The sequence below is a fragment of the Notolepis coatsorum genome (genome assembly GCF_963971535.1).
Source record: "Notolepis coatsorum genome assembly, chromosome: 2".
In the NCBI taxonomy this organism is placed as follows: Eukaryota; Metazoa; Chordata; class Actinopteri; order Aulopiformes; family Paralepididae; genus Notolepis; species Notolepis coatsorum.
Window position 1 is genome coordinate 197,609,609 of NC_140166.1, and position 26,740 is coordinate 197,636,348.

Below are 26,740 nucleotides of genomic sequence, written 5' to 3' on the forward strand. Positions count from 1 at the left end.
GATCAGCATCACTGTGTCCTCTGCTGCTCATCAAGCCAATAGCTTAGGAAAACTCAACACTGATGGGTTGCACATGACCACATTTTCCCCCAGAGAGATTTGACTGAGGGATGAGAGACAACATGACAGTGGGAGAATATCTGCTGTCCTTTGTGCTCATGCTAGAGGGAACTCACTGTACCGCAACGGACAAACTATGAATGTGCAATGTGGGACTTTTTAGGATTAGTTTAAGGTGAGAAAAACAAACAAAATGTCTGTGTGAGAGAGAGAGAGTGTGTCCTTGCGTGGCAGCCAGGGGAAAAGTGTTATCCTTCATTTACATTTACACACCACTTCATTTCAGCTCTCCTGGATGCTTTTACAATGTCTTACACCAGGTCAGTTTACACTAGTGAACATCGCACCCCTATCCTCCACAGGACCTGTCTAATCTATAATGTCACACCAATCTCAAAACAAACTGGTCAGACCACTGCTTGACCTTACTCCTAGAACCCACCTCACCCCTGCCCACTTTGACAACCTAGGATGGCTTAGAGTAGATGACAGAGTACAGCAACTTGCAATGGGCCTGGTCTACAAGATACACTACACGACCAAGGTACCCATGTACATGGCAAAATACTTCCCAAAGGTCAGTGAATACCACGATCACAACACCAGAGGGAGCTCCACAAATCATGTTAAACCCAGATTCGGCTCAAATAAGGGACTAAACACGTTTCGCAATTATGCCACATCAATGTGGAACGCCCTACCCAAAGCTGTAAAGGAATGTGGATCACTACCCACTTTCAAAACCTCTCTCAAGAGACACCTACGGGAGACTGCAATGCAACACTGGCCCCTGTAAATATCCTAACCCAACCCCCTCCAATGTACAGTCATTTACCTAGTATGGTCTTGTCAATAGTCCAATGTACAATTTTGTTTGTTTGTACAGAGTCCCCCCCCCCCCCCCTCAATGTACAGTTTTGCTTGTTTATACAATGTGCCCCCCCCCCCCCCCCCCCCACCTCCAATGTAAATTACCCAGTATGGTTGTCAATATCCCAGTGTACCCAACCCCCCCCACCCAACCTCCTCCAATGTACAGTTTCTACGTCAAATGTATATACTCCCTTTTCTTGACTCCTTCTGTATCACAAACAGTACTGTATTTGCAAATCTGGTATGTCATAAATGTATAGATGTAGCAGTACTGACTATCTGTATGTCATGTATGTCATATATGTCCTGATGAATTGAAAATGGGGGACCCTGGTGTAAACAAGACGAAAGTCTTTCTCTGGTCTGCATCCCCTTAACAATTGTGTGTATTGAGCTGTACTGTATTGTACCCATTCTGCAATCTGTTAATAAAGTTTTCAATCAATCAATCAATCAATGCACAGCTCTATTGGAAATCAGTGGGATACGGCTGGGAAAGGTGTCTATGGTAGTACCTGGGTTGAATTATGGGAAATATGATACATTGTCTGGGTCGGCACTAAAATAAAGAAAACCTCATTTGGGTGTTAAAGCTCAGACAAACATTTTATCTGTCAAAAACAATGTGTATGTGTCTTTTATTCACTGTCAATGGAGCACATCCAGGACTACGATGTGATTCACATTAGAGCCGCAGCCCTCTGGTGTCTATTTCTAGAATAGATTTGCTTGTGTCCACAGAACCTCACACACAGTGCTTTAACTGTCCCAGACCCACGGTGATAGCGTTATGTGAATCCTTACACTGAGTGGTATTCCCCTTTAAGCCCTGTGACAGCTCCAGGGAACTGAGCATCCCTACAGCGGACCCAGTCCCAAGGCCAGGAGAACCATTGACCAGGAGATTAGATTAACAGTAATCCTCCGTTCGGCTCGTTTAGAAGCTGCTCAAATCTCTTGTCTATCGCTCTCCTTCCCGCTATAGTTTATTAAAGCTGGGTAGCAGTGGCGCTTGGATATAAGTAGAACAAGGTATCTATAGCTCAGCCTCAAATAACTCCTACGGTGCCCTCTTCTGTGTTGCAGGTCTATCTGTATTTCAAGAAACTGTTTATTTCTTTTGTGTAAGTATTTTATGATAGTTTGACAAAATGACTGTTTAGAGAAAAGGGGTTATTTTGGTGTCTCTTCTGCTGCAAGCATTGCTCGTAGATATATGACCAGTCAGCTACAACACTGAAAAACAGCAGAATAGAGAACACAGTTAAAAATGTGTATCCAACAACTGAAAAAACAACTGCTACTTTGTTTCTCAAGAGAATCTCACCTATAAAATATATCCAACACATCTGCTGGGATAGCCATACAGCACAGTAAACATAAATAACTTCAAAGCTGGCATTTGACATGATCATAAATAATACACTATTAAATGTCATTATGAATTGAAAATGGGGGACCCTGATGTAAACAAGACGAAAGTCTTTCTCTGGTCTGCATCCCCTTAACAATTGTGTGCTGTACTGTACTGTACCCATTCTGCAATCTGTTAATTAAAGTTTTCAATCAATCAATCAATCAATCAATCAATCAATCAATGCCTCGAACTATTAAATGAAATAACAAAAAAGGAAAATAAAAATATCCATAGTTCTGCATCGGTTACTTTTCAATTACGAGAGTCGAGGCAGAACGAAATTGTTAGTGTCGTTTATCGACTGTGGTGCTCTCCATTAGAGTAACAACTGAAAGAAATCCATCCCATTGTATAACTACCTGGCTGTCTTACAATAACAAAGAGTCCCTTTTTGTCAGATGGCCTCAGGTCTATCTAATGTGAAAGAGAGGACAGATGAAAAGAGTAAAGACTGATAACACATGGAAGCACACACACACACACACACACACACACACACACACACACACACACACGCACACGCACACGCACACACACCCACACACACACACACACGCAAGGGCTCACACACCAAAGAAATCAGATCAGGCAGGTAATCATCTTGGTGGCTTTATTCTCTTTGGTCTCTTGGTACCATTCCATGGGGAGACCAAGGGAGGGTGATGTGTCTATATTGATTAGCTTAATGATCCAGGAGCGCCATAGAAATACCCTGTTCAACCTCCTAAATGAAATGGGAATGAGAAACGGCCAGTCGGCCACCTCCATGTGACTCTTATAAAGAAAAAAAATATATATCGATATAACTCTAAAGAGTTGATATTGTTAATACTATTATTTCCATTCTTTGTCCAGAAAGCATGTTTCCATGGGTTGAGATGTTTTAATGTTTCATAATACTAAATATTGAGTGCAAATATAAACGTTGAGTTTGTGTTACATATATAAACATAATCTGCGTTGTTTATAACAATTAATTAGCATTGATACAAGTTAAAATCATCTCTATTACTAATGCCTTGGTGATGAATCTCAGTCTGAGTGAAGTGGATGTGGACCAGACGCGAGTAGCCGAGCGCAGAAACCCTCCCAAATCCCCCCTTTGTGTATATATATTTTTTTTTAATACTTACAGAGAACTGTCAACCATATCCAAAAAGTGGAGGACCAAAAGATAAATAAACAATGTATGCTTTTGTTAGGTTCTTGGAAGACGACATGTGCTACGCGTTACCCGTTTCGAACGTGAAAGATTTCAGACCTCTAGACAGAACAGATTTTGATAATCAGAAGGTGTATCTGGTTCATCATCACAGAACTGGAGAGGATGGTTCAGGCCAGCCGTGCAAAGCACAGATCCTTGCCCTTGCAGGTAAGTTGGGACAAGCTAACAACGCCACACCTTTTCTCTTTTGCATCGCCGTCATATCTTCACAGATCAAGTCGTGTTATTGAGTACAGAACTCGGGACGTGTGTAAACATGCCCGGTCTGTCAGAACATGGACAGCAGAGTGGATCTGACACTGAGAGCCACAACAACAACTAGATAGCTCGTCGTGCTAACACGTTAGCTAGTTAGCTGCTAGCTTTGCCAATCTGAGGTGCAGCGATTTATTATAGCTTCGATGTGTCATCTTTAGAATAACCTGGACTATTTAGTTCCAGTACGTTTGTACCGGTTGCCGTCATGTAATGTTAACATGTGTCAGACCAACGGGGTTGTTTACAACTGTTAGCTCATGTTAGCTATCTAGCTAATCTTAAGGTAGTCTTCCATTGTAGCCAGTTAGCTGCATGCGCATCATGCATTCTGTCCAAACTCAAGCTTTATCAACACTGACAGTCAGTCATGCGTCTGCGATTGGTATCTTGTTATATGTATAGTGACACATCATCATGTTTAGTACGTTTGTAGTTAATACGATAGCTAGTTAGTTTTCCTGCATGCAGTTAGCTTGCTAGCTTAGCTGCAGTGTTATTATGAGACGCGGTGCTGCAGCCAGTGGGATGTTTTCGTCTCTAGTGCCCTTTGACTTTGTAACAAGCAGTCTGTCAATAACAACAGTGCTGATCTCAGTATCTAGCAACAGCAGTCTTCCCCGCCATTCTAAACCAGAGACAATCTACGCATTGCCTGGTTACAGTTAACGGTACCGTAGCCTACAAACTGTACGACCGTTTCCCAGGCTAGTAGGGTATTTATTTAGCTAGATTACTAATCCTCCTTCTGAACAGTCTGGGTTTAAGATGCGAGTGATCTCAGATCCTTTCTAACGTCAGCTGTGCCTGGAGGTAGTGTCAACAAACTTAGCATTTATTTGTAATGGTTATAACGTTAATTCATGCAATGGTTGATTATTTGATCTAATAAGAATGGAGATCCCTGCGTGGGACATGGTTGAAGACAGGTCTGTGTACTCTTATGATTCGAAATGCTATTATGAGGAATCTCTGTGATTTCTTACAAATTATATTTCTTCCTGATGTAACCATTTATTCACTTCACAGAAACAATAGAGGAATTTGAACACAGTATAATGCAAAAGAAGATGAAAATTCCCAAGATGTCCACCAAGAATGCAGGAAACTCCATTGAGAACCACTTTGGGGAGGAGAGGCTGCCACTCAGACATAAAAAGGTAGGATTCACTAAAATAGTGAGGCTGCCTCGAAACCTATTGGAACAGGTGGGCTTAAGAGGATGTGCCGGCACCAGTAACATTATCAATTGTTAGCCCATTACCAGGCCAAGTACACATGCATCAACGATACAAAAAAGCCAAGTACCAGTGCAATACAATAGTTTAATCAATTAATAATGACATTACACAAAAGGTTATTTAAACTTGTTCAGCAAAGTTGGTATGGGTGCGATGTTCGCATCTGCATCAGTATTATGGTTGCAATGATTCACATGGATAAATACAAGCAATAGCTAAGTATTATATAATATGTCTGTAGGTATATATTTTTTTTTTGGTCCACTTTTTCTCCCATTTTCTATATTTCCTCCCATCCCAATTTCGTATCATCCAATTCAACCCTCCCCTGTCACGAACACTGTTTCTTGCCTCCCACAAGCCGGCTGCAATGTGGACTAAGTCATACATAGCACAAGTCCCCTCCGGTACTTGAGGTAACAGCAGTCGCATCTTTTCACCTGCGCAGCTCGATCTCTCAGTGGCGAGGAGTAACGCCTGGGAGGCTCACGCTGCCCCCGACACTTCCTGATTCCACTGCGCAGGCGCACCAACCGACCTGTAGGAGTCGCTGTCCACAACGCCCAATCCCCACCCATCAGTTTCCCACCCCCTAATACGGCCAATGTGTATTAGTACGGACGACCAGCTAAACTGAAAGCAAATGTGGAGCGCTAGCTCGAACAGGCGAGCCCAGCGTCTCCAGATTTCGTGGCGAGCGCCTTGCCCACTACGCCACGTAGCTGCCCGGTCTGTAGGTATATTTATGATACATAATACATTACAATGCATTACAGCAAGCTTGGCCAATGCCCAAAATCCCCCTTGCTATTTTTACCATGTGCTGGATTAAAACAAATTCAGCACTCTGGACAGCTGCCCTTTCACACACAAATCCTCTGAGCAGCTCATGAAAGAACTCTGTGACTCCATTCTTCCCAGTTCCTATGGAGACAGTCACTGAGTCACGACACTCATCACCACACTCATCACCAATCAGTCAAAACAACCTTTTTTTGTTTCTCAATCTGTCTGCATCTCACTTCAAGATGTCTGTCAGGCTGTTTTCACATCTGCTCAACATACAGCCACAGTGCAAAACTGACTCTAATTGAATCATTATTTTTGATTGTGTATGTGACAGGGGGGGGGGTAACTCTGTTTTTCCTCAAATACAAATAGTCCTACATCCAACAACATCACACATTTGAATGTAGTTCTAAATTAAAGTTTTATAGTTCACAACTATCAAAAAATTTCCACCCACTTGACTTGACTGTCTCTGTCCTAACTTGACAATTGTCTTGTTTCCATCAGGTCATTTCCCAAGACCAGGGTCGCCCCAGCTCCAACTCCTCTAAGAGCCTGGCAGCAGTGGTGGCTCGCCTAGAGAGGAACGCAGCCAGCTCCTGCGTGGAGGGAGAGGAGGACCTGGAGGAGGACCGGCTGGCCGAGGACGAGGAGGAAGGAGAGGATGAGGAGGAGGAGATGGAGGGGGAGCATCACCAGCATCACCACCAGCAGCAACAACAACAACAACAACAACAACAACAACAACAACAACAACAACAACAACAACAACAACAACAACAACAACAACAACAGGGGGTGGAGACAGATGGTGTATCGGAGGTGGCTGCAGCTGTAGTTCCCAGAGTGCTGTACGAGGAGCTGGTCCACAGCTACAGGCAGCAGGAGGAGGAGATGAGGAGGCTGCAGCAGGAGCTGGAGAGAACGCGCAGGCAGCTGGTGCAACAGGCCAAGAAGCTAAAGGAGTACGGCAGCCTACTGTCCGAGGTCAAAGAGCTGAGGGACTTCAACAGAAGACTGCAGGACGTTCTCCTCATGAGACTGGGCAGCGGTGAGTCACTCACTCACTCACTCACTCACTCACTCACTCACTCACTGACTCACTCACTCACTCACACACACACGCTCTTTCTCTCTCTCTCTCTCACACACACACGTCACACACACACACACACACACACACACACACACACACACATGCTCTGTCATTGACTCACTCGGAAGCATTTTACTTACTCAGAAGCATTTTAAATTACCTAAACATATTAAATCTGGGCCACTTATTTGTCAAACACCTCCCCCGAATTTGTTGAAATGGTCCAACTTCTCAACATTTCAACAGAGTTGTCTGTTTTCTGGCCATTGACATGTTGAATCAAATGTGACTTGGAGTGAAAATTATTAAAAGATATCAGCCCCAGGCGGTTAGGTGGCGTAGCGGAGATTGCGTTCGTCACCAACCCCGGAGCTGTGAGCTGGATTCGCCTGTTCGAATCCAGCTCACAGCTCCGCGGTTGTCACCAGCTTGGCTGGCCGTTCACACTAATACAATTGGCTGTATTAGAGGGTGGGAGAAGCTGGCGGGGTGGGTCCGGGTCGTTGTAAACAGCGACTCCTACAGTTCGGTCGGGGCGCCTGCTAAGCGCGGATAGGACCTGAGTGGGATAGTGTGATCCTTCCACACGCTACGCCCTCTCAGTGAGGATCCGCGCTGCCAGGTGAAAAGAAGCGGTTGATTGGCTGGACGTGTGTCGGAGGAAGCACGTGATAGCCTCCACTCTCCCAGATGATCTGACTGTGGGGGGTAAGTGCGCAGCGACCAGGAAGGGAATTGGGAATTGGCATACGACTAACATTGGGATGGGAGAAAATCGGAGGAAAATGGAGGGGGAAAAAGATCAATAAAAAAAAATATGTCAGCCCCCAGAAAACACAGACAGAGAGGTTTTGGTTTTAAGAAGTTGGATCATTGCAGGGAACAAACTTAACTTTTTGACTTACCAGCCATTTGGCTGGTAGATTTAAAAAACTACCAGCCAGGCAGATTTTTTACAAGCCAAAAATTATAAATAGCTTTTTAGTATATCGCCATGTGTTATTATTACTATATAATTACTATATAATACTCTCATATGCTATTTTCAATTAATATCATAAACAACATAAGGAATATTAGCATCATTTTGAGTGGACTGAAGGAATGAGTCAGCGTTAATAGTTTTAAATGCAAATAATCTATTGAAACATAGAAGTGGGGTCGGGACACACACACACACACTGTTTCAACTCACCACCCCGCATCATATTGTAGTCTAGTAGTCTGTCTTCAAACTTCCACTCTTCTCGAAACTTTTTTATATTTGAATATCAACATTATCTGTCCATCCTCAGTAATCCTCAGTTTACTATAATATAATCCTGTCCTGAGTCCTGACTAGTAGGGCTGGGCGATATGACGATATTATATAAATATCGGGTACAGTTCATTAACGATACACTTTTTAAACGTATCGTGGATATCGTGATGTTTTGCCCAAGAGGCTTGTGTTGCGTCAATCTGGTCCACACGTTGACACTTTTGAACAGCGCCGCCCCACACACACACTACTGCATCAAAAGTTACTACTTATGATAACAAAGGCATTCGTTTTGTGGCATTGACGTTATATAGTTACACTTTCAATAACATCAGCGTATTTACATAGCAACGACCGAGGGTCGACCTAGATATAGCAAGCATTAGCCGTTCATATCTCAGCCCGTGCTGACTCCGTTGTGCCCATTCTGCGGTCTGTTAATAACGTTTTCAATCAGACAGATGTATGGAAATGCTTTTATTATAACATCCGTTGCAGTAAAATCATTATGCCTCCAGTCGTTTAGTCATTCTGCAGAGCTAAAAGGTAAAAGTCGGCCGCGGCGAGCTACCGCTGCCATTGTTGTTTTCATTGAGCTCTCCAATAGCGGAAGTAAAAAATTAATACGCGCTTGCCGATTGGTGCTAAGAACAGCAGGGCGGGTGCAAGCGATGTGACGTAATTGGCAGACGCGACTGTCAATCAAACTGATTCTGTTTGCCGACTGAATGAATATAAACGTTATTAACAGATTGCAGCATAGGTACAATACAGTACAGCTCAATACAACAACAGTCAACAGTGGACTGGAGGATGCAGACCAGAGAAAGACTTTCGTCTTGTTTACATCAGGGTCCCCCATTTTCAATTCATCATATTTCGTATCTAAATCATATAATATCTCATTGCTAAATATATGCAATATATAATCTAATAATCCAATAATCTAAATCTAATATATAATATAAAAATGCTAAATGCATGGGTATTTTATTTTGTCTTTAATGTTAGCTTGCAAACTCAAATACTGTCTTGGTAAGCCTCATAATGAATTGTTTGGGGGAAAAAAAGAAAAACATCGTGATGCGTATCGTGTATCGCCGAAAGGTCAGAAAATATCGTGATATCATATTTAGGCCATATCGCCCAGCCCTACTGACTAGTGACTTCATCGTCTTTCCAAACGCACGCACGCACACACACAGACACTGTCTGCTGTTCTCTATGGCTCTGCGCCTCTGCCTCTGATCAGGATTAGCTTGTTAGCTTACGCTAACGTTGTAGTGATTGTAATGGTACATAAACGTTAATTTCGGGCGATGTGGGCATAAAGGAATGGCGACGGTGCAAAGCATGTAGATGCATTTGACCCGTTGTGAGAGAAAAAAAACACCACAGACTTATTTCGGGTCGTGTAGGCGCACTGCTGTGTAGCGCTGCTCTGCTTTCAGAAGCACCGACTGGGCGGATATGACGCGCGGAGTTGCTACAGGGTTTTTCAAAATAAGAGTATCATATGAACCGAACGTTGCTAGCTGCCGGAGCCATAGATATTATGACTGGAGCTGCGCTTGGGGCGGAAATGAGACCCGCACAGGATTTTCAAAATAAGAGTATCGATATGAACTACACGCCAGGTGGCGGGCAGACCTCTCATTTTTACTCGCCAAACCTTAAATCTACACGCATTTGGCGCTTGGCGGGTGCTTATTTTGTTCCCTGGGGGTAAGTGTTTGACAAATAAGTTGCCAGGACTTTTTGTGTAGGTAATATAAAATGCTTCTGACTGAGTAACTGTTGCCTGGGAGATAAAAAAAATGTATGTATTGAATCCGGAGATCAAATCACATTGGCACATTGGATTCAAGCATACAACAGTGGCCAGCTGTTTTGTGCTCTTCTTTTCTTTTTCTTCTAATTCTTTTTGGGCTTTTTCTGTATTTTTCACCCATTCTAATTGAGGCCCCGTTTAGACGGAAACGCTAGCAGGTGAATCCGCAAAAATATTTTTTCAGATGTGCCTTTCGTTTATACGGAAACAGCGTTTTTACGGGGTGAAACCGTAAAAAAGTGAGACCACCTTCCAGGGTGAATTCCTAGAAACGGTAAACCTTTGCGCTCTCGTCTAAACTGTCAAAACGCATAAAACGATGACGAAAGGGTCGCCAAGGCTCTCGTCGCGCCTACTGCTTACATCACAGGCATGCGCCAGTAGCCTAGAAGCGTAAACAAAGCATGTCTGATTCTATCCATGGCGATCACCTGAAGGCTACATTGGCAGTACTTTTAAATACACAAGAATCTGTCCCGCGGCTATCACAACTATTATGACTGGACCCACTGTCTGTGAGTGACTCTGCTTTGGTCCAATCACATTCCCCACCCACACTCTGCGAATCAGAGGCAGAGTAGGGCGGGTCTTCACAGCACGTCATGTGACATATGCGCCAATCGTGTGACAGCGGGGCTCCGTTGTCTCGAGTTGTTACAGTGTCGTCTGCACGGAGAATTCCACCCCAAAACGCTCGTCTAAACGCAAAATTAAAAGTGAAACCGCAAGACGACTTTTGCGGTTTCTGTTCAGACTTCCATCCCAAAACGCTCGTCTAAACGTAGCCTGAGTCGTTATGCCAATTCCCTTCCTGGTCGTTGCGCATTGCCCCACTGTCGGCCTGGGGAGGGTGTAGAACTACCACATGCCTTCTCCGATACATGTGGAGTCGCCAGTCGCTTCTTTTCGCCTGACAGCAAGGAGTTTCACTGGGGGAACGTAACGCGTGCGGTAGGGATGGGTACCGAATTCGGTACTTTTGAGGCACCGAACCGAAACACGTTGGTACTACCGAGTATCGAATCAAGTGAGAAACTGATTTTTTTTTTTTTTTTTTTTTTTTTTTTTATGTCAACGTTCACACGCACAATATATGCTTACCTAGGATTTGACTTGATTCAACAACAAAGCAGTCGGAGCAATGACAAGCCGAAAACTGTCAAAATTGTAGTTTGAAGTTTGGATTTTTTTTTACGACTGAGGTAGGTAAATTAAATTTCTTGAGACTAAAGTACCGAAAAAAGGTACCGTTGGGTACCGGTATCGATTCACAGGTACCGGTACCGGTACCGGTATCGGTTCAAATGTGAAAGGTACCCATCCCTAGCGTGCGGAGGTTCATGCTATTTCCCCCAGATCCCCTCCCTGCTAAACAGGCGCCCCGACCGACCAGTAGGAGTCACAGTTTACAATGACCAGGACACATTCCCCACTGGCTTCCCACCCGCTAACACTGCCAATTGTGTTAGTAGGGACGACTGACCAAGCCGGGGGTACCGCTGACAGCTAAATTTTATCCCAGAGTCTCTGCGGTGGTAGGCGAGTGCTTAGTCCACTGCGCTACCCAGCTGCACCCTGACGCTCTTCTTTGACAGGCCTGAAATCCTCAGGCCACAGAACAGCACATTTATGAGCATGCCCAAGACTACTAAACACTGCAGTTTCCACCACAGAGTAGAAGGCCAATACCACTGACTGAATGTAGGAAATCACATGTTTTATATTTGATCAATATTTGTGAACCTGAGCATTGCAAGTTTCCCCAAAGCTCCACTAGCAAACCAAGGCAGGCAAGCTGCATTGACAATGAATGCAGAGCCCTCCTCCCTAATGGTGTAACAGTGGCACCAAACTCCCTTGTTATTTTCTATGACCACTTTGTGAAACTTTCACTCTGTGTACAATTGAATACCTCAGATGAAGAACCATGGAAGTCTGTTTTAGGTTTTCAGAGGAACAATGTTTTCAAACTTTATCATCTAAAGATGGTACGTTAGAGCGTTGTATTCATTCATAGTTAAAGATCGTAGAGGCTGAGCACTTTTTAAGCAATGGTAAATGGTGCATTTATATAACAGCTTTTATCCAAAGTGCTTTACAATTTTGTTCCTCACATTCACCCATTCACTCACACGTTCACACACCGATGGCGGAGGCAACCATGCAAGGTGCCAACCTGCTCATCGGGAGAAATTAGGGGTTGAGTGTCTTGCTCACGGACACTTCGACACACTGAACGGGAGGAGCGGGAATCAAACCGGGAACGGTTGGGGAACCTTCCGATTACCAGACGACCGATCTATCTCCTGAGCCACTGTCGCCCCCAATAGCTCATGACAGGCCAAGGTATATGATTATTATTACATCACAGCTAAGGGGCGTAGTTCAGCCTGACGCAAAGCGTAGCCCCCTAGCTGTGATATAATAACCATATGCCACGGTCTGAAGTGAGATATTGCTTTTATAAAACCAAGTAGGCTATGGCAATATGAAAGTAAGACACACTTCAATTTAAATAGTTTTTATTAGTAAATATTAAATAATAATGTTCAAAATAAAATAGGCCCTCTTGGCTGCCTGCACTGCAAGGTGGTTGCTAACTTGCTATGCAACATACACACACACTAACAACTAGCTGGCCTTCTTTTTTCATAATCGGGCAGATATGTCAACTATTTTCCAAGTTTGAACACTGTTTTAACATACAACTTATTATTATACAGTTTTAATATTTTTTCAGGCGAGAATGTAACCATTTAGATTCCCAGTTCGTCCAAATAAAGCGTCTGAGACAGCACTGGGGTTGACTTGACGCATGCCCAGTTGAACTGGGAATCCCCTTTCAACGTGGTTTAACTATCTGTAATTTATCAATCTTCCCAGTTAGTAGCTAGATTAATAAACTCAGTGGAAGGGACAATAATCAAATCATCTGGATAAAATCATCGCTTTATCCATCTGATTCAGATAGGCCTAAAAAAAAAAGAATGGTTTGTTTCCGGTTGCCGACCGACCCTGCCGATTTAGGTGCGACCAATCAGATTGCTTGATTCGTTACGTATCACATTCACACCAAGCGGTTTGGATTGCTTTTAAAACTGCATACACATGGCCTGTCCAAAACATTTCAAAGCAGACTTCTATGGTTCTTCAGTGCAAGGGTTCAGTGTATCTCCTCAGTAGAAGTGGTGTCACAGTGGTTCTCACAACTGGGTCCTTGAAGGGTTTCCAGGGGGTTCCTCAGCAAAATGAAGAATAGTTTAATGTCACTATGATTTTATCCATAAGGAACACAAACAATGACATGTATGACTATTCTTGTCATGCGTTTCCCTCTCTCTCCTCACTAGAACAACATCGAATTCTGTAATAATTATGCATATCTAAATCGGATGTTGGACCCTGCCTGGGATTCCTTGAGGTTATTTTGATGTGAAAAGGTTTGAGAGCCACTGTGTTCTCAAATACTGTGAGCAGCGGCAGAGATTGTTCTTTCCTTCCTCACAATTTGGTCTACTCTGAACTAGTCTCAATCACAGGATATAGACTGCGGCTATATAAGCATGCCATTGGCCGACTATTTCAGTCGGAATTCTCCTCCCCTTCCGCTATCTGCGACACTATTTTTTGCAAGGGCACCATCTATGCATTCTGGGCTTAGCGCCGCTCAGCATGATTGTGATTGGCTTAAAGAAATACAAACAAGCCAGAGCGTATTTTCCTCTATAGTGGAATGATACTAGGTTCAACCAGACCTCTCTCCAGCGCTAGCACAGTGCTAACGTAGTGTGGAGAGAGGTATGACTATTTGAGACTATGTCTGAACTATACTAGACAGAGGCTATGTTGATGTGATGCCATTGATGTGGCCAACCCTTATGGCCATTTATTTTATTTTCTTAGCTACAGAAGTGACGTATGAAGCGTACTATGAGTAAAATAAGTAAACTGTCAACAGTTAATGGGGACGTTTATTCTCTGACTGCAAGTATTCAGGCCCAACTCTAAATCTTGTCACTTGCTATCCTGTTTTCCATTCCATGAATAGGCCTACAGACAGTTGACAAATTAAAGGAAAAAGGAATATAAAGTTATTGATATAGTTATCTGGCACCATAAGCTGCCAGAACAGTCTCACACCATTCTACTGAAATATATTCCCTCATTTGGCGTTTTGATGGAGAGCGCTGTCTTAACACGTCAGTGAAAAATCTCCTATAGGTGTACAATGGGGATGGGATCTGGTGCCTGCAAAGGCCATTATGATTCACATACTTTTCATACTCATCAAACCATTTAGGGACCTCTCCTGCCCTGTCCATACCACTCCTATTAGGACCATTCAGTGACCTCTCCTCCCCTGTCCATACCACTCCTATTAGGACCATTCAGTGACCTCTGACCCTGTCCATACCACTCCTATTAGGACCATTCAGGGACCTCTCCCGCCCTGTCCATACCACTCCTATTAGGACCATTCAGTGACCTCTGACCCTGTCCATACCACTCCTATTAGGACCATTCAGGGACCTCTCCTGCCCTGTCCATACCACTCCTATTAGGACAATTCAGTGACCTCTCCTGCCCTGTCCATACCACTCCTATTAGGACCATTCAGGGACCTCTCCTGCCCTGTCCATACCACTCCTATTAGGACCATTCAGTGACCTCTCCTGCCCTGTCCATACCACTCCTATTAGGACCATTCAGTGACCTCTGACCCTGTCCATACCACTCCTATTAGGATATAAATGTTATTTGACTGAAGCTCCTGCCATCTGTGGCCCAATAATGAGCTCTCTTTCAAGGTCACTTAGATCTTTTACTTTTGCCCTCTTGACAGATCGGAGCATGATAGAATGTTAATTGCTTAACACTTTCAGTGCCACGAGGTGGCGCCAGAGTTAGCGCTTCAATGCCACCATCGGCGCCAATGTTACGCTTAATATCGCCTAATCTATGTTTTAAATTATGTTTTAAATTATGGCTATGTGTCTAATCTGCCCGTCGCTTATCAAAGAATCCTTTTCCAGTCAGTGCTATCAAGGCAGATTGGTTTTTTATCGCTTCATTTCCGTTTGAGAGCATTTTGAAAAGCACCCGTTTTGAGGTAAAAAACAGTCCATTCTGGACCATTTCCTTTTTTTTTTTTTATTATTGATCTTTTTCCCCCTCGTATGCCAATTCCCAATCCCTTCCTGTTCGCTGCGCACTTACCCCCCACAGTCAGATCATCTGGCTACAGAAGTGACGTATGAAGCGTACTATGAGTAAAATAAGTAAACTGTCAACAATTAATGGGGACGTTTATTCTCTGACTGCAAGTATTCAGGCCCAACTCTAAATCTTGTCACTTGCTATCCTGTTTTCCATTCCATGAATAGGCCTACAGACAGTTGACAAATTAAAGGAAAAAGGAATATAAAGTTATTGATATAGTTATCTGGCACCATAAGCTGCCAGAACAGTCTCACACCATTCTACTGAAATATATTCCCTCATTTGGCGTTTTGATGGAGAGCGCTGTCTTAACACGTCAGTGAAAAATCTCCTATAGGTGTACAATGGGGATGGGATCTGGTGCCTGCAAAGGCCATTATGATTCACATACTTTTCATACTCATCAAACCATTCAGGGACCTCTCCTGCCCTGTCCATACCACTCCTATTAGGACCATTCAGTGACCTCTCCTCCCCTGTCCATACCACTCCTATTAGGACCATTCAGTGACCTCTGACCCTGTCCATACCACTCCTATTAGGACCATTCAGTGACCTCTCCTGCCCTGTCCATACCACTCCTATTAGGACCATTCAGTGACCTCTGACCCTGTCCATACCACTCCTATTAGGATATAAATGTTATTTGACTGAAGCTCCTGCCATCTGTGGCCCAATAATGAGCTCTCTTTCAAGGTCACTTAGATCTTTTACTCTTGCCCTCTTGACAGATCGGAGCATGATAGAATGTTAATTGCTTAACACTTTCAGTGCCACGAGGTGGCGCCAGAGTTAGCGCTTCAATGCCACCATCGGCGCCAATGTTACGCTTAATATCGCCTAATCTATGTTTTAAATTATGTTTTAAATTATGGCTATGTGTCTAATCTGCCCGTCGCTTATCAAAGAATCCTTTTCCAGTCAGTGCTGTCAAGGCAGATTGGTTTTTTATCGCTTCATTTCCGTTTGAGAGCATTTTGAAAAGCACCCGTTTTGAGGTAAAAAACAGTCCATTCTGGACCATTTCCTTTTTTTTTTTTTTATTGATCTTTTTCCCCCTCGTATGCCAATTCCCAATCCCTTCCTGTTCGCTGCGCACTTACCCCCCACAGTCAGATCATCTGGGAGAGTGGAGGCTATCACGTGCTTCCTCCGACACACGTCCAGCCAATCAACCGCTTCTTTTCACCTGGCAGCGCGGATCCTCCCTGAGAGGGCGTAGCGTGTGGAAGGATCACACTATCCCACTCAGGTCCTATCCGCGCTTAGCAGGCGCCCCGACCGAACTGTAGGAGTCGCTGTTTACAACGACCCGGACCCACCCCGCCAGCTTCTCCCACCCTCTAATACAGCCAATTGTATTAGTGTGAACGGCCAGCCAAGCTGGTGACAACCCCGGAGCTGTGAGCTGGATTCGAACAGGCGAATCCAGCTCACAGCTTCGGGGTTGGTGACGAACGCAATCTCCGCTACGCCACCTAACCGCCCATTCTGGACCATTCTATGATAATCGTCTTTTACTGGAATATTCCAGAACGTTGATATTTGTCGGCCTATTTATGAATCGTTTTCAAATAAACGCTAGATGATATTGGTATATTCCAATTCCTGATCACCATTCGAAAAAATCGATAAGTGTATAGATCCAACGTGATACAGTAGTACACATGATTCCGCGGGTCTCAGAGGCTCCAGAATGAACTGTGATAACCCCGGCTGCATCAGTGGACTGGAAAATGTGGAGTACAGGATTTTTTTTCCCCATCCATTTTCATTGAGTCCATTCCAAAATCCCTTATGTCATCTGGGAGACGATAGGGGGCGCTTTTTTCCACATCTGATCGCCGGCGGCGCTCGGGTATATTAGGGTAGGCTCGCGTGATGCAATATGATTTCAGATCGCTAAAAAAAAAAAAATCAGAGAAATCTTGTGAGTGGCTTTCAACGAGATATTAATAATTCCGAGAAAACTCGTGAGTGGCATAGAAAGTGTTAATTGTGCCATGCAGTAGTACAAGTGTAGAGAAGCATCTGTAATGTATTTGTTGTTCCACTCATTAATTTGTCACCCGTCTGTATTTGGCGATGGTGTGCGATTATCATCTCTCTTTCGTAGGCAGATGTTTAAACTCTTATTGGCCTACATTTTCATTGCTCTTTGTGGATTTGACAACAAAAAACCCATGTAGACATTATTATTTATTTCAGATTTTATTTCTACACACAAAATAAAACATCACTGTGTAAACGTGCCAATGCTAGCCAAACGGCTCATCTTCAACCATTGTTCTTGAGCCAGGTGTTGAAATAGCCATTAAAAACCACAATACGATAAAAGCATTGCAAACAATGTATGGTCGATTTGTCTTTCTATTGAATGTTGAGCCTGAACCGTAGTGGAGAGAGTGTCATTACAAGTGGTATCATTACAGTGCACAGCAGTGAGCGCCAGCAGTGCCAGCTGCTAGTGTTAGCCTCAGCCCCCCTGCGGGCCTGGGCAGGGGAGTCAGGCCACTGGCTAGACCATCTAATGGACAGGCTAAAGATTAGAGCGCTCCGGGGTGCTGTAAGGTCGGGGATGTAGTGCGCTGACCGATATTAAAACTCATCAGCTACATTGGAGCTTAGTGTGGCCAGGCAGCCACCAAGCCAGCTTAGCTACTGGGCTAAAATAAGCGTCTGTCTTGAGGCACAGGGAAGGCTAGCCCCTGGCTGGGAAGCGGGCACTACGGGCACAGGTCCAAGGCTCAAGACCTGAAAACTCCCTGGCCGCATGATGTTAGATAACTGCAGGAGTCGGAGCCAAGCTGGCAGACCTATGGAATGTGCTTTCTTTTCCCCCTTTTTAAAACGCATTGTTTCCCACTTTTAGACCCCACCTCAATCCCCCTGTCTCCCTGAAATTAAATGTATTTTAGTAGTTTTTAAGTGTTTGTTAAAAATTACGAAGAAACAAACCTCTTTGTTTAATTTTTTTTGATTTTGTTTTAATTTGGGCTCGTTCCATTTCAAGTGTCTGTCAGATCCGACTGTCGAGTCAACGATGATAAACATCGCAAAACAGTAAACGGTTGTTGTTCTTCACACGAGGTCATCATCCCTGTGTGACCTTGACATTCAGTTTGTTGAATGAACTCAAATCCTATTTAGCCTAAAATGTTCCCATTGTTTTCCATTGAATGCATCTCAACATTTGCTCCCATGTTTGTATTGTCCGGTAGAGCCTATGCATGACAACGGCACCCAGACAATCAAAGCGGAGGTGGTGGAGCCCATGGCGGAGGCCCAGGAGGTGTGTAGAGAAGAAGCCAACACCAGCTCCAGCCACTCGCCCTCCCCCAGGACAGTCTACACCTTCAACGACGGCAAGGTCAGTCTCACTCCACCTTGTATCCACTCTTTAGTTAATGAGCTTGGTCTGGTCTTTTCTGCCTTGGACTCCACCACCCCCTTCCCCTCCCCACGATTATTTTGATGGATATTGAAATCACGATTATTAAACACGAATCGCTCATTGACGTTTCAAAATCGCTGGAGAAACGCACAGCGACTCCCTCCTCCCTCTCGACACTAGTCGAAACTATACTGTTTTGGTTTTGAGGGAGAGGGACGGAGCACACCGTTGTGAAGGAAGGGTGCGCTGCATTTACAACAAGACAAGATTAGAGAAATGCGGGACAATAATCGCCTTATCTCGATTCTCTTACGATCATGGGAAGCTAAAATTGTAATAGAAATTGAAACGGAGATGAATCGCCCAGCCCTACCATCACCTCTCCTCTCCCTTTTCATTCATCCTGTATAACTCCTCTAACCTCCCAGAGTCCTTCCTTTCCCTCGCTGTCTGCCCGCCGCCGGGGGCCGTGGTGGAAATCGGCCCCTGATTCTGTGGGAAATGCTCCATTTCCCCAAACACACGTGTGAACTTGGGAACATGCAGTTGTTGTTAATCAGCCTTCTCTCCCCCCGGCTGCCCTAGCAGGTAAACAAGGTTGAGAAGAGTATTATTGTTCCTGCTCTCCCAGCCAGCATCATCATCAGTGTTTATTAGGCCGTTAGGGTTCCCTGCTCTCCTCACCGCTGTTACTCAGCCCCGCGTCCTGCCTGCGATGACAGGGGGGGAATTGGTACTACAAGCTGTGGGGCCCGCAGGCCACTCCAAGCGTGAAGAACACAAGCAAATTAGAACTCTCCTACGTTGGGGACCCCGTATTAATTATCTGCACCAGAGGGATTTAAAGTGACTGACAGGTTAGACCTAGAGAGCGAGCTGAGGAGAGAGATGGAGTTTTTTTTTGTCTAACTTGAGGTCAGTGGAAAAATTGTCTGCTGGCTGGGGTCCTAAAGCATATTGGCCACACAGGGAAAAGCCTTTTGGATGCTATCCTAAAGACTTTGCAGTGATGATGAGAGGAGAGAGACATGTGCACCCCCTCCCCTGCATTACCTCACCACCTAGGCCACATGAGGCAGACTGTCCTAGAGCCTGCTTCACACAGGACTAGGATTAGTCATGCGGACCCATGGTATTGGAAAATTACCCCCCCCCCCCCCCCCAAAGCGCTGCGACTGAGATTGAACTTGACACGACCATAGCTTTTAATGTTGGGGTTGTGTGATTAAACACTATTGTTTCAAATGGCACCTCGAACTAATTTATAACAACGACAAATGCACTGCCTAATGCAAAAAATGAATCATGCAGGGTACTTCAATATTATTTTCAATGATAAATCAAATATATGACAATCCAGCAGGGGGAAATTAATGAACTGGATAAACGTTACAGTATATGTATTTTTCAAGAAGGAACTGTACTGTAGGCCCATCGATCTCCATGCTGTGGTGAAGCAGATAGTTTTGCCGTTTGCACTGGAAATGCATTTACAACCTTCCTGTATTGATTTTACTACTACCAAAAACAAATTACGAGCCCAAATTACTGAGATGCTGATTCGCATGGGACTAATATTATCAGATGACCTCTGTGTTCAGGCAGTGTATTTGGCGTTGTTATGAATTAGTTTGAGGTGGCATTTGAAACAATAATTTTCCTACAGTCAAAACTATGGGAGTGTCGAGTTCAATCTCGGGACACATTTGTAAAAAGTTATCCCATGCGAATCCCCCCTGGAAATCACAGAGGTCTGGGGTTATTTTCTATTACCATGAGTCCTCACGTACTGTAAGACTAGTCCCGTGCGAATAGGGCTTTAGGCTGGCTGTTCTTTGTGGCAGACTCATGCAACGTGTAATGGAAGTGTGTAGATCTATAGGCTAAGGACACAGCAGAGGTAATCCAATCGTATTTATGCATTCTAGCTGGTGAAAGTTGTTCTCCCAGCAATTTCTAATGGGTTGAGAGGGAGCTCATAAGATGAGCTCAGTCACTGCTGGTTAGGATCCAGTCTAGTCCATAGTGGTGTGGGAGAATAATAACCAGTCCAACCCTCCCCCATTCACCTTATGTCTCACCTGACACCATCCTTTCCCCCTCCCGGCCCCCCAACATGGACCCTCTCCCCTCCTGGATCTCACACCTTCGGCCCTATCCAGCCCCCAACCCACATTTCCCACCCTCCTCCTTCTCCTAACTAGAACCCCCCCCCCCTTGATACACCTGATACAACCCCCCTCCCCTCATAGAACCCCCCTCATATCCCAACCTGGGCCAAGCCTACCCAGAATTCCCCTCTCTCAGCCCTATATAAAGAGCCACGCCTGAGTGGACTCTTGAGCTCACTCTGGGACGCACCACACCAGCTGGTGTCCCGGTTGGGTCATCCAGGCCATAACTCTGAATAAACCTTTGTTTACCAAGTCTATCTTCGACTACCTACACCATTGATCGGGTTGATTTCCCTCACAGTGGTCTTTGAGGGTTTTGTTGGGGGGCCAAAGGATTTGCTACGCCACTGTCCTCATACTGATGAGACAAACCATACTAGCCTGATCATACCTATTATCTGCTGGCTTTTTCATCTGTGCTGGCACTGTGCTGGCATTTTGAAAATCAATTGGTCAGGCTACCACAGCACTATAAGTAACATATTATATACTGTGTATATAGTCTTTAAGGTCCCCTAACTGTTTCTTTATCCACCACTGTCTGTAGGTGCACCTGGGCGGAGGCATCTGGGTGGAGGAGGAGAAGTGGCACCAACTGCAGAGAACCCAGGGAGACTCCAAGTTCACCAAGAACCTGGCCGTCATGATCTGGGGTACAGAGACCTTGAAGAACCGCAGTGTCACCGGAGTGGCCACCAAGAAGAAGAAAGACGCCCTGCCTAAACCTCCACTCTCACCGAGCAAGCTGAAGATAGTCCGAGGTAATGTCAGGGATGTCCATTTCAATATTGTCAATAAAATGTTTTCTCATTTTGATGTCAAAACGAGCCAAATCGCTAGCCTAGCTTACCGTCTTTGGTTGTACATTGTCGTCGAAAAGCTAAAAGATTGGTTTGCACCCAAAATAATAACAAACATCCCTTTTTAAATAAGATCTACCGAATTACTTTGAGTTTAAAATGTAAAATATTTTCTTAAACGTTGCAAAGCTGTTGCTGAAACAAATAAGCGTTGTGTAGTTTAACTCCTTCCTTGATAAGACCCTACGGCTGCAAGATCCAATAAAATTTTGGAAAAATGCGTGGTAAACAGAAAGTGGTGTGTTACTTGTGAAAGCACCAAATTTGCACCAAACTTGACAAAAATGTAAACTGTCCGATGTCCGATCATGATGACATTTGAAATGTGCTTTCCCATTGTGATATCCTACTGATGTTATCAATATGAAAGTATTATGTAAAACAATAAATAAAAAAAAAAGTCATGTGTAGCATCTATGGACCACCATTATTAAAGGCCCAGAAAGCTGGCCTCAAATAGTAAGAACGTATGTCATATTAAGCATCCTCCAATTTTTTAATTACCATATTGGTTCGAATATAAGACAACCCTGATTTACAAGACTGATTTATAAGACTGACCCTGATTTATAACCTCGCCTTTTCTCATTTTCTCATTTTTCTCATTTTTGGAAAAACACTTTTTTGAAGACCAAATCTTGTTTTTATAAAGAAATACATTTATAGATTTATACATTTATTTGAAAATAATGACAATAAAACACATTGTTAGGCTGTTGTTTTTAACATCTTTTGGTTCATATATTTTCTCTGCATTTCTAAGGTGGCCTTTCGGGCTCACCATCTTCTAACATTACACTCTGTAACATCATATTTATTGGCTGCTCGACAGTTGTTTGATGACTCTGCTTAGTTGATCACCATGATCTTAAAATTGGCATTGTAACTCCTCTGTTGTTTCTTAACTTCCCGACTCAAGCTGGTCGCTGTGTTTCTCCATCTCTCCAGGTGCCTATCTCTCTGTATGCATGTGTGTGTGTGATATTTTCTTTCTTTTATAATTTTAAAATTGTTTTGCACCTGGCACTGCAGGCTGTGTGTAAGGAGAGGGAGATAGAGAGAGAAAGATGGTGGCTTGCTTGGGAAACACTCGTTTGATGCAATCTGTCTAGACTTTCAAGACAACACACTTTTTCCAGATATTTTTCTTGGAAAAATAGTCTTATATTTGGCACAATATGGTAACAAGATTCCAAAAGCCCCAATAGCAACCAACCATGCTGCCCCTAACACGAGACTTAAGAAGCACTGGTTTATTGACTAATGTAGCTAACCCAAACAAGTTGTGATACCTGTTGCTGCAATCTGACTGTTGTGCCCGGAGCTTTGCTGTGCCATAAACTATGGAACATTATCATAACAGAGTTAAGGAAGCGGGCACTATGGAACATTATCATAGCAGAGTTAAGGAAGCGGGCACTATTTCCTAAATCAAGGATGACAGGCAGTGGCCTTGTGTCGCTGCCTCAGAGCACAGTGTGCACTCTGGCCGTGGAGCTATTGCAAGCGAACTGGCTGAATAGCTAGCGATAGCTGCCACTCAACTGTGAAACTGCTTTTTTGTGTAACGTTAGCTAAATGCTTGCAGGAGGGATTGGCTGGAACAGAATACAAAATACCAGAGGGATTTATGAATGGTTGGAACAACAACAGACAGCAGGGATGCTATCCTTATGAGTAGCAGCTGCTAGCGTTAGCTGATTTTCTAAAAAAAAAAAAAAAAAAAGTGTTCCAAGAGACAGCCTGCTATCTGCGATTTAGTTCTGTTTCATGTCTCACGCTGGCTCTCTCTGCAGAGTGTCTCTACGACCGAGTGTCTCAAGAGACGGCCGACAGCGCGGAGATCACGCAGAGATTGTCCAAAGTGAACAAATACATCTGTGAAAAGATCATGGACATCAACAAGTCCATCAAGAACGAGGAGCGGCGGGAGTCCAAGCTGCTCATCAGACAGACTGTCAAGATGGAGAACTTCAACTACGATGGCATGTAGTCCTCACCCATTGTCACACCGGCACCTGCTCCTACCCTGTGGTCTGTGGGAGAAAGATGAGGGGGCTCCGAATGGGCGGCTAAAAGGGCTTCTTGCCACAATCATTGGGGAGGAGTTCTTATTCAACGCGTTGGACGTGAAACGTTGATACGGTTCACAACTACCCTCCTCTTGCTCACCACGCTCAATTGGCCCAATTGGCCGACAGACAGCTTTACCCACCAATGAATGCAGTCAAATGTTGAGCACGTTGGTTTGAGTCATATGAACTGGTATGAGTATTTTTATAAGCTTTAAGTGGGATGGATGGGGAGATGTGTTTTTTTAGGTGCATGCATCTGCGTGACTTAAAGCAGAGATTATGAGACGTGACTGTTTGAAAATGAATTGGCGCTCAAGCTATTGTTCTGTGTCAGAACATAATTTAGAGTCCTTAAACTCTTTAGAAGAAGAAAGAGAGATTATTTCCCTGGATAAAGTCTTCTGATGCTATGAAGATGTTGCGATGATGATTATGCTGGCTTGCATGTGGTGTAAGAGGTATGAGAGGTTAGCCATTTTAGTGGCTAAGTGCTGAATGCTGTAGAGGTCTTGACTGTATGCTATTGGTACTTAAATGTGTGGAATGGGAACTTGGTGAATAATATCAAGCACTTTTAAAAGCAGAGTCAACTACGCAAGTCTTAATCGGTAAATGCCATGTTGCACAGATATTCTGATGCGCCTAGAGATTAATCCTGAGTGGATAGTCCGATTATTTTGGAGGTCTGGTTCCACAGCATCACCTGATTTAAAACGGACGTATTGAAATATCCTAACGTCAATTGGAGTTTTGTGTAGTGTCAATTGGATTATCATTTCCCTATATTCAGTTGTCTTGTTTTGTTTTTGCCAGACATTTATATTTCCTGTGGACCTTTTCAATTAGGGAAATCTGCCCTCTTACAATAAGATAAAGGAAGCCGTTTTCCAATCAGATGTGATGTTCTTGTGTTCCTCTTGGGGTGAATATGTATATATATTTCAAATGTTTGTCAGAGGAAAGCAACAGTTGTGATTGGAAGATCAAGAAAAGAGGGCATAATTTGATATAGGTCAATTATTTTTGCAAACAAGTTACAAAAAAGTTTGTATGCAGCACCCCAGGAAAGAACAAAACTACATAACCGAAAATACATAGATGTTCTATAACCCCCAAAAGAACACAACTTTTTGTTGTATAAATCACCCTTTAATCAAGGATGGCAGACGATGTGACTGTTCTCTGGAGTTGTAGTGGTACAGGCATATTAATGCCTAGAAAGGCCTTATAATGGATCTGGCCATCACTGGGGACTGGTTTACCCCCCAGGTTTTCTAGTAAGCTGTGATTGTAAATGTACAGTAAGCTAAAGATGTTAAAGCTTCACCTGCACTTTGCTGTGAGAATGTAAGAGGTAGCTAGGTACTGTATTTTCTATTTGATTCACACCGCTGAGCCGGGCCGCATGCGCTCTTTGTTCCCCTCTAGTCGCCCCTCTGGAGCTTTGCTAGAGCGGACAAAGTGAAGAGACACCTGCGGACAGCTCAGTGCACTTCAGGTCATCCTAGTGTGAAAGCAGTGTTAGCTGTGGGTAAAGCTGTCTGAAGTACGGTCCCGTATCGTTGGCTTTTCCGCGGGCCTGTATGCCCCACACCAGGCCCCCTCGTCTTTAAGCCACACCACTGAGGAACAACATATGGTTGCTATAGTGACAACTTTCTGCGAGCCATGCCATCAAAACTTTGAAAAATGTAATTTTTTTCCTATTGGTTTCAGATGTATATATATTTTTGTTTGTTTTTTTTGTTTTGATCCCAAATGGTTTGCGTGGCTGTCTGCAGGCTGGAACTAAATGCTGCAGATTGAAATCTCAACTGTGACCTGGCTGTGGCTAACTGTGAATCTGCTGCAGGGCCGCCCAGCAAGCCTCTCTTCTCACACTCTAGATCCATGTTCGTTTGTTTGTTGGTTGGTTTATTTCTGTCTGTTGGTCTCTGGGTCTTTTTGTTATTTCTTACAGTTCGATCAACCTTTTTGTTAAGCTATTGTATGTTTGGAGGAGTTATTTTAGTGTACATACGTTCATCTTTTTATTTTTCCACCAAACATGGATATTTTATTTGTAGTTCACACTTTGTCTATTTTTGGCGTTTTTTTTTTTTATCTGATCGACATTGTTATTTCTTTGTTACCTGACAATTTTGTATTTTTATTTTATTTTATTATTTTTAAATTAATTTTCTTTTTTACTTTGTTTTGTTTTTGATAAGAGTCATTGGCTTTAAGCTTGATATTGTATCCAAATGTAGATTGTTGGCATCTACAAACAAATGAGGAAAGAAAAGAGTAACTGTCCCTTCCTTAAAGCCCAAGTCATCTCTCTGTGAAACAGGAGAGTCAAGGCTATCCTTAATATCTGATATTGAGGGAGCCCTTAAAACGTACCACAGTTACAGTATAATGTGATAATTATTCAGTAAGATTCACATAGACAATATATCCTTGATTTTTGATGCTGTGCCGCAGTAACAATAATATTGTTAAACCATTGTATGTTAGCTATCTAGACACCGTGATTAGCTAGATGAACACAAGTCATTTATATTGAATGCACTTTAAACCTCTGGACAATTTCTCTAATCTTAAAATAATTGTATTCGTAGTGTTCGTCAAACGTTTTATTGTCTATATAGAATAATAAGGCCCAACAATCAATGTATTATTATGAAGCACCTTAGAATGACACTGATGTGTTGAGTCTGGACTTCTGGATGGTTGTTTTGTACGGGAAGAATGAGTAATAAGAAATAGTCGTGTTCACACTCCTACGCAGAGCTACCTGCACGTCACAGCCTGCTAAATACCTCTGCCCAAGAGAGACAACATTTGTACCAAATCCGGACATCCGTGACCAAAATGGTAAAAAAAAAGAAATGCGGCTATAACTTGGAATTGGGTGTATAAAGAGTATCACAAATAACCAAAAATTAAGGTGTCAACATGCATTATGAGTTATGCAGTGATGTAGT

The 26,740-nt window shown here is 43.5% G+C and overlaps 1 protein-coding gene across 1 annotated transcript; it reads left to right on the plus strand.

Moving 5' to 3' along the window:
* Positions 1-3,535: 3,535 nt before the first annotated feature.
* bend5 (BEN domain containing 5) lies at positions 3,536-24,054 on the plus strand (the record flags this gene model as incomplete). The annotated part of the gene is made up of 6 exons (XM_084309179.1): positions 3,536-3,722; positions 4,860-4,990; positions 6,368-6,911; positions 18,490-18,638; positions 21,384-21,597; positions 23,493-24,054. 6 exons carry the CDS (start codon positions 3,536-3,538, stop codon positions 23,687-23,689), a joined length of 1,422 nt encoding a protein of 473 aa, XP_084165305.1. The 3' UTR covers positions 23,690-24,054.
* Positions 24,055-26,740: the final 2,686 nt, after the last annotated feature.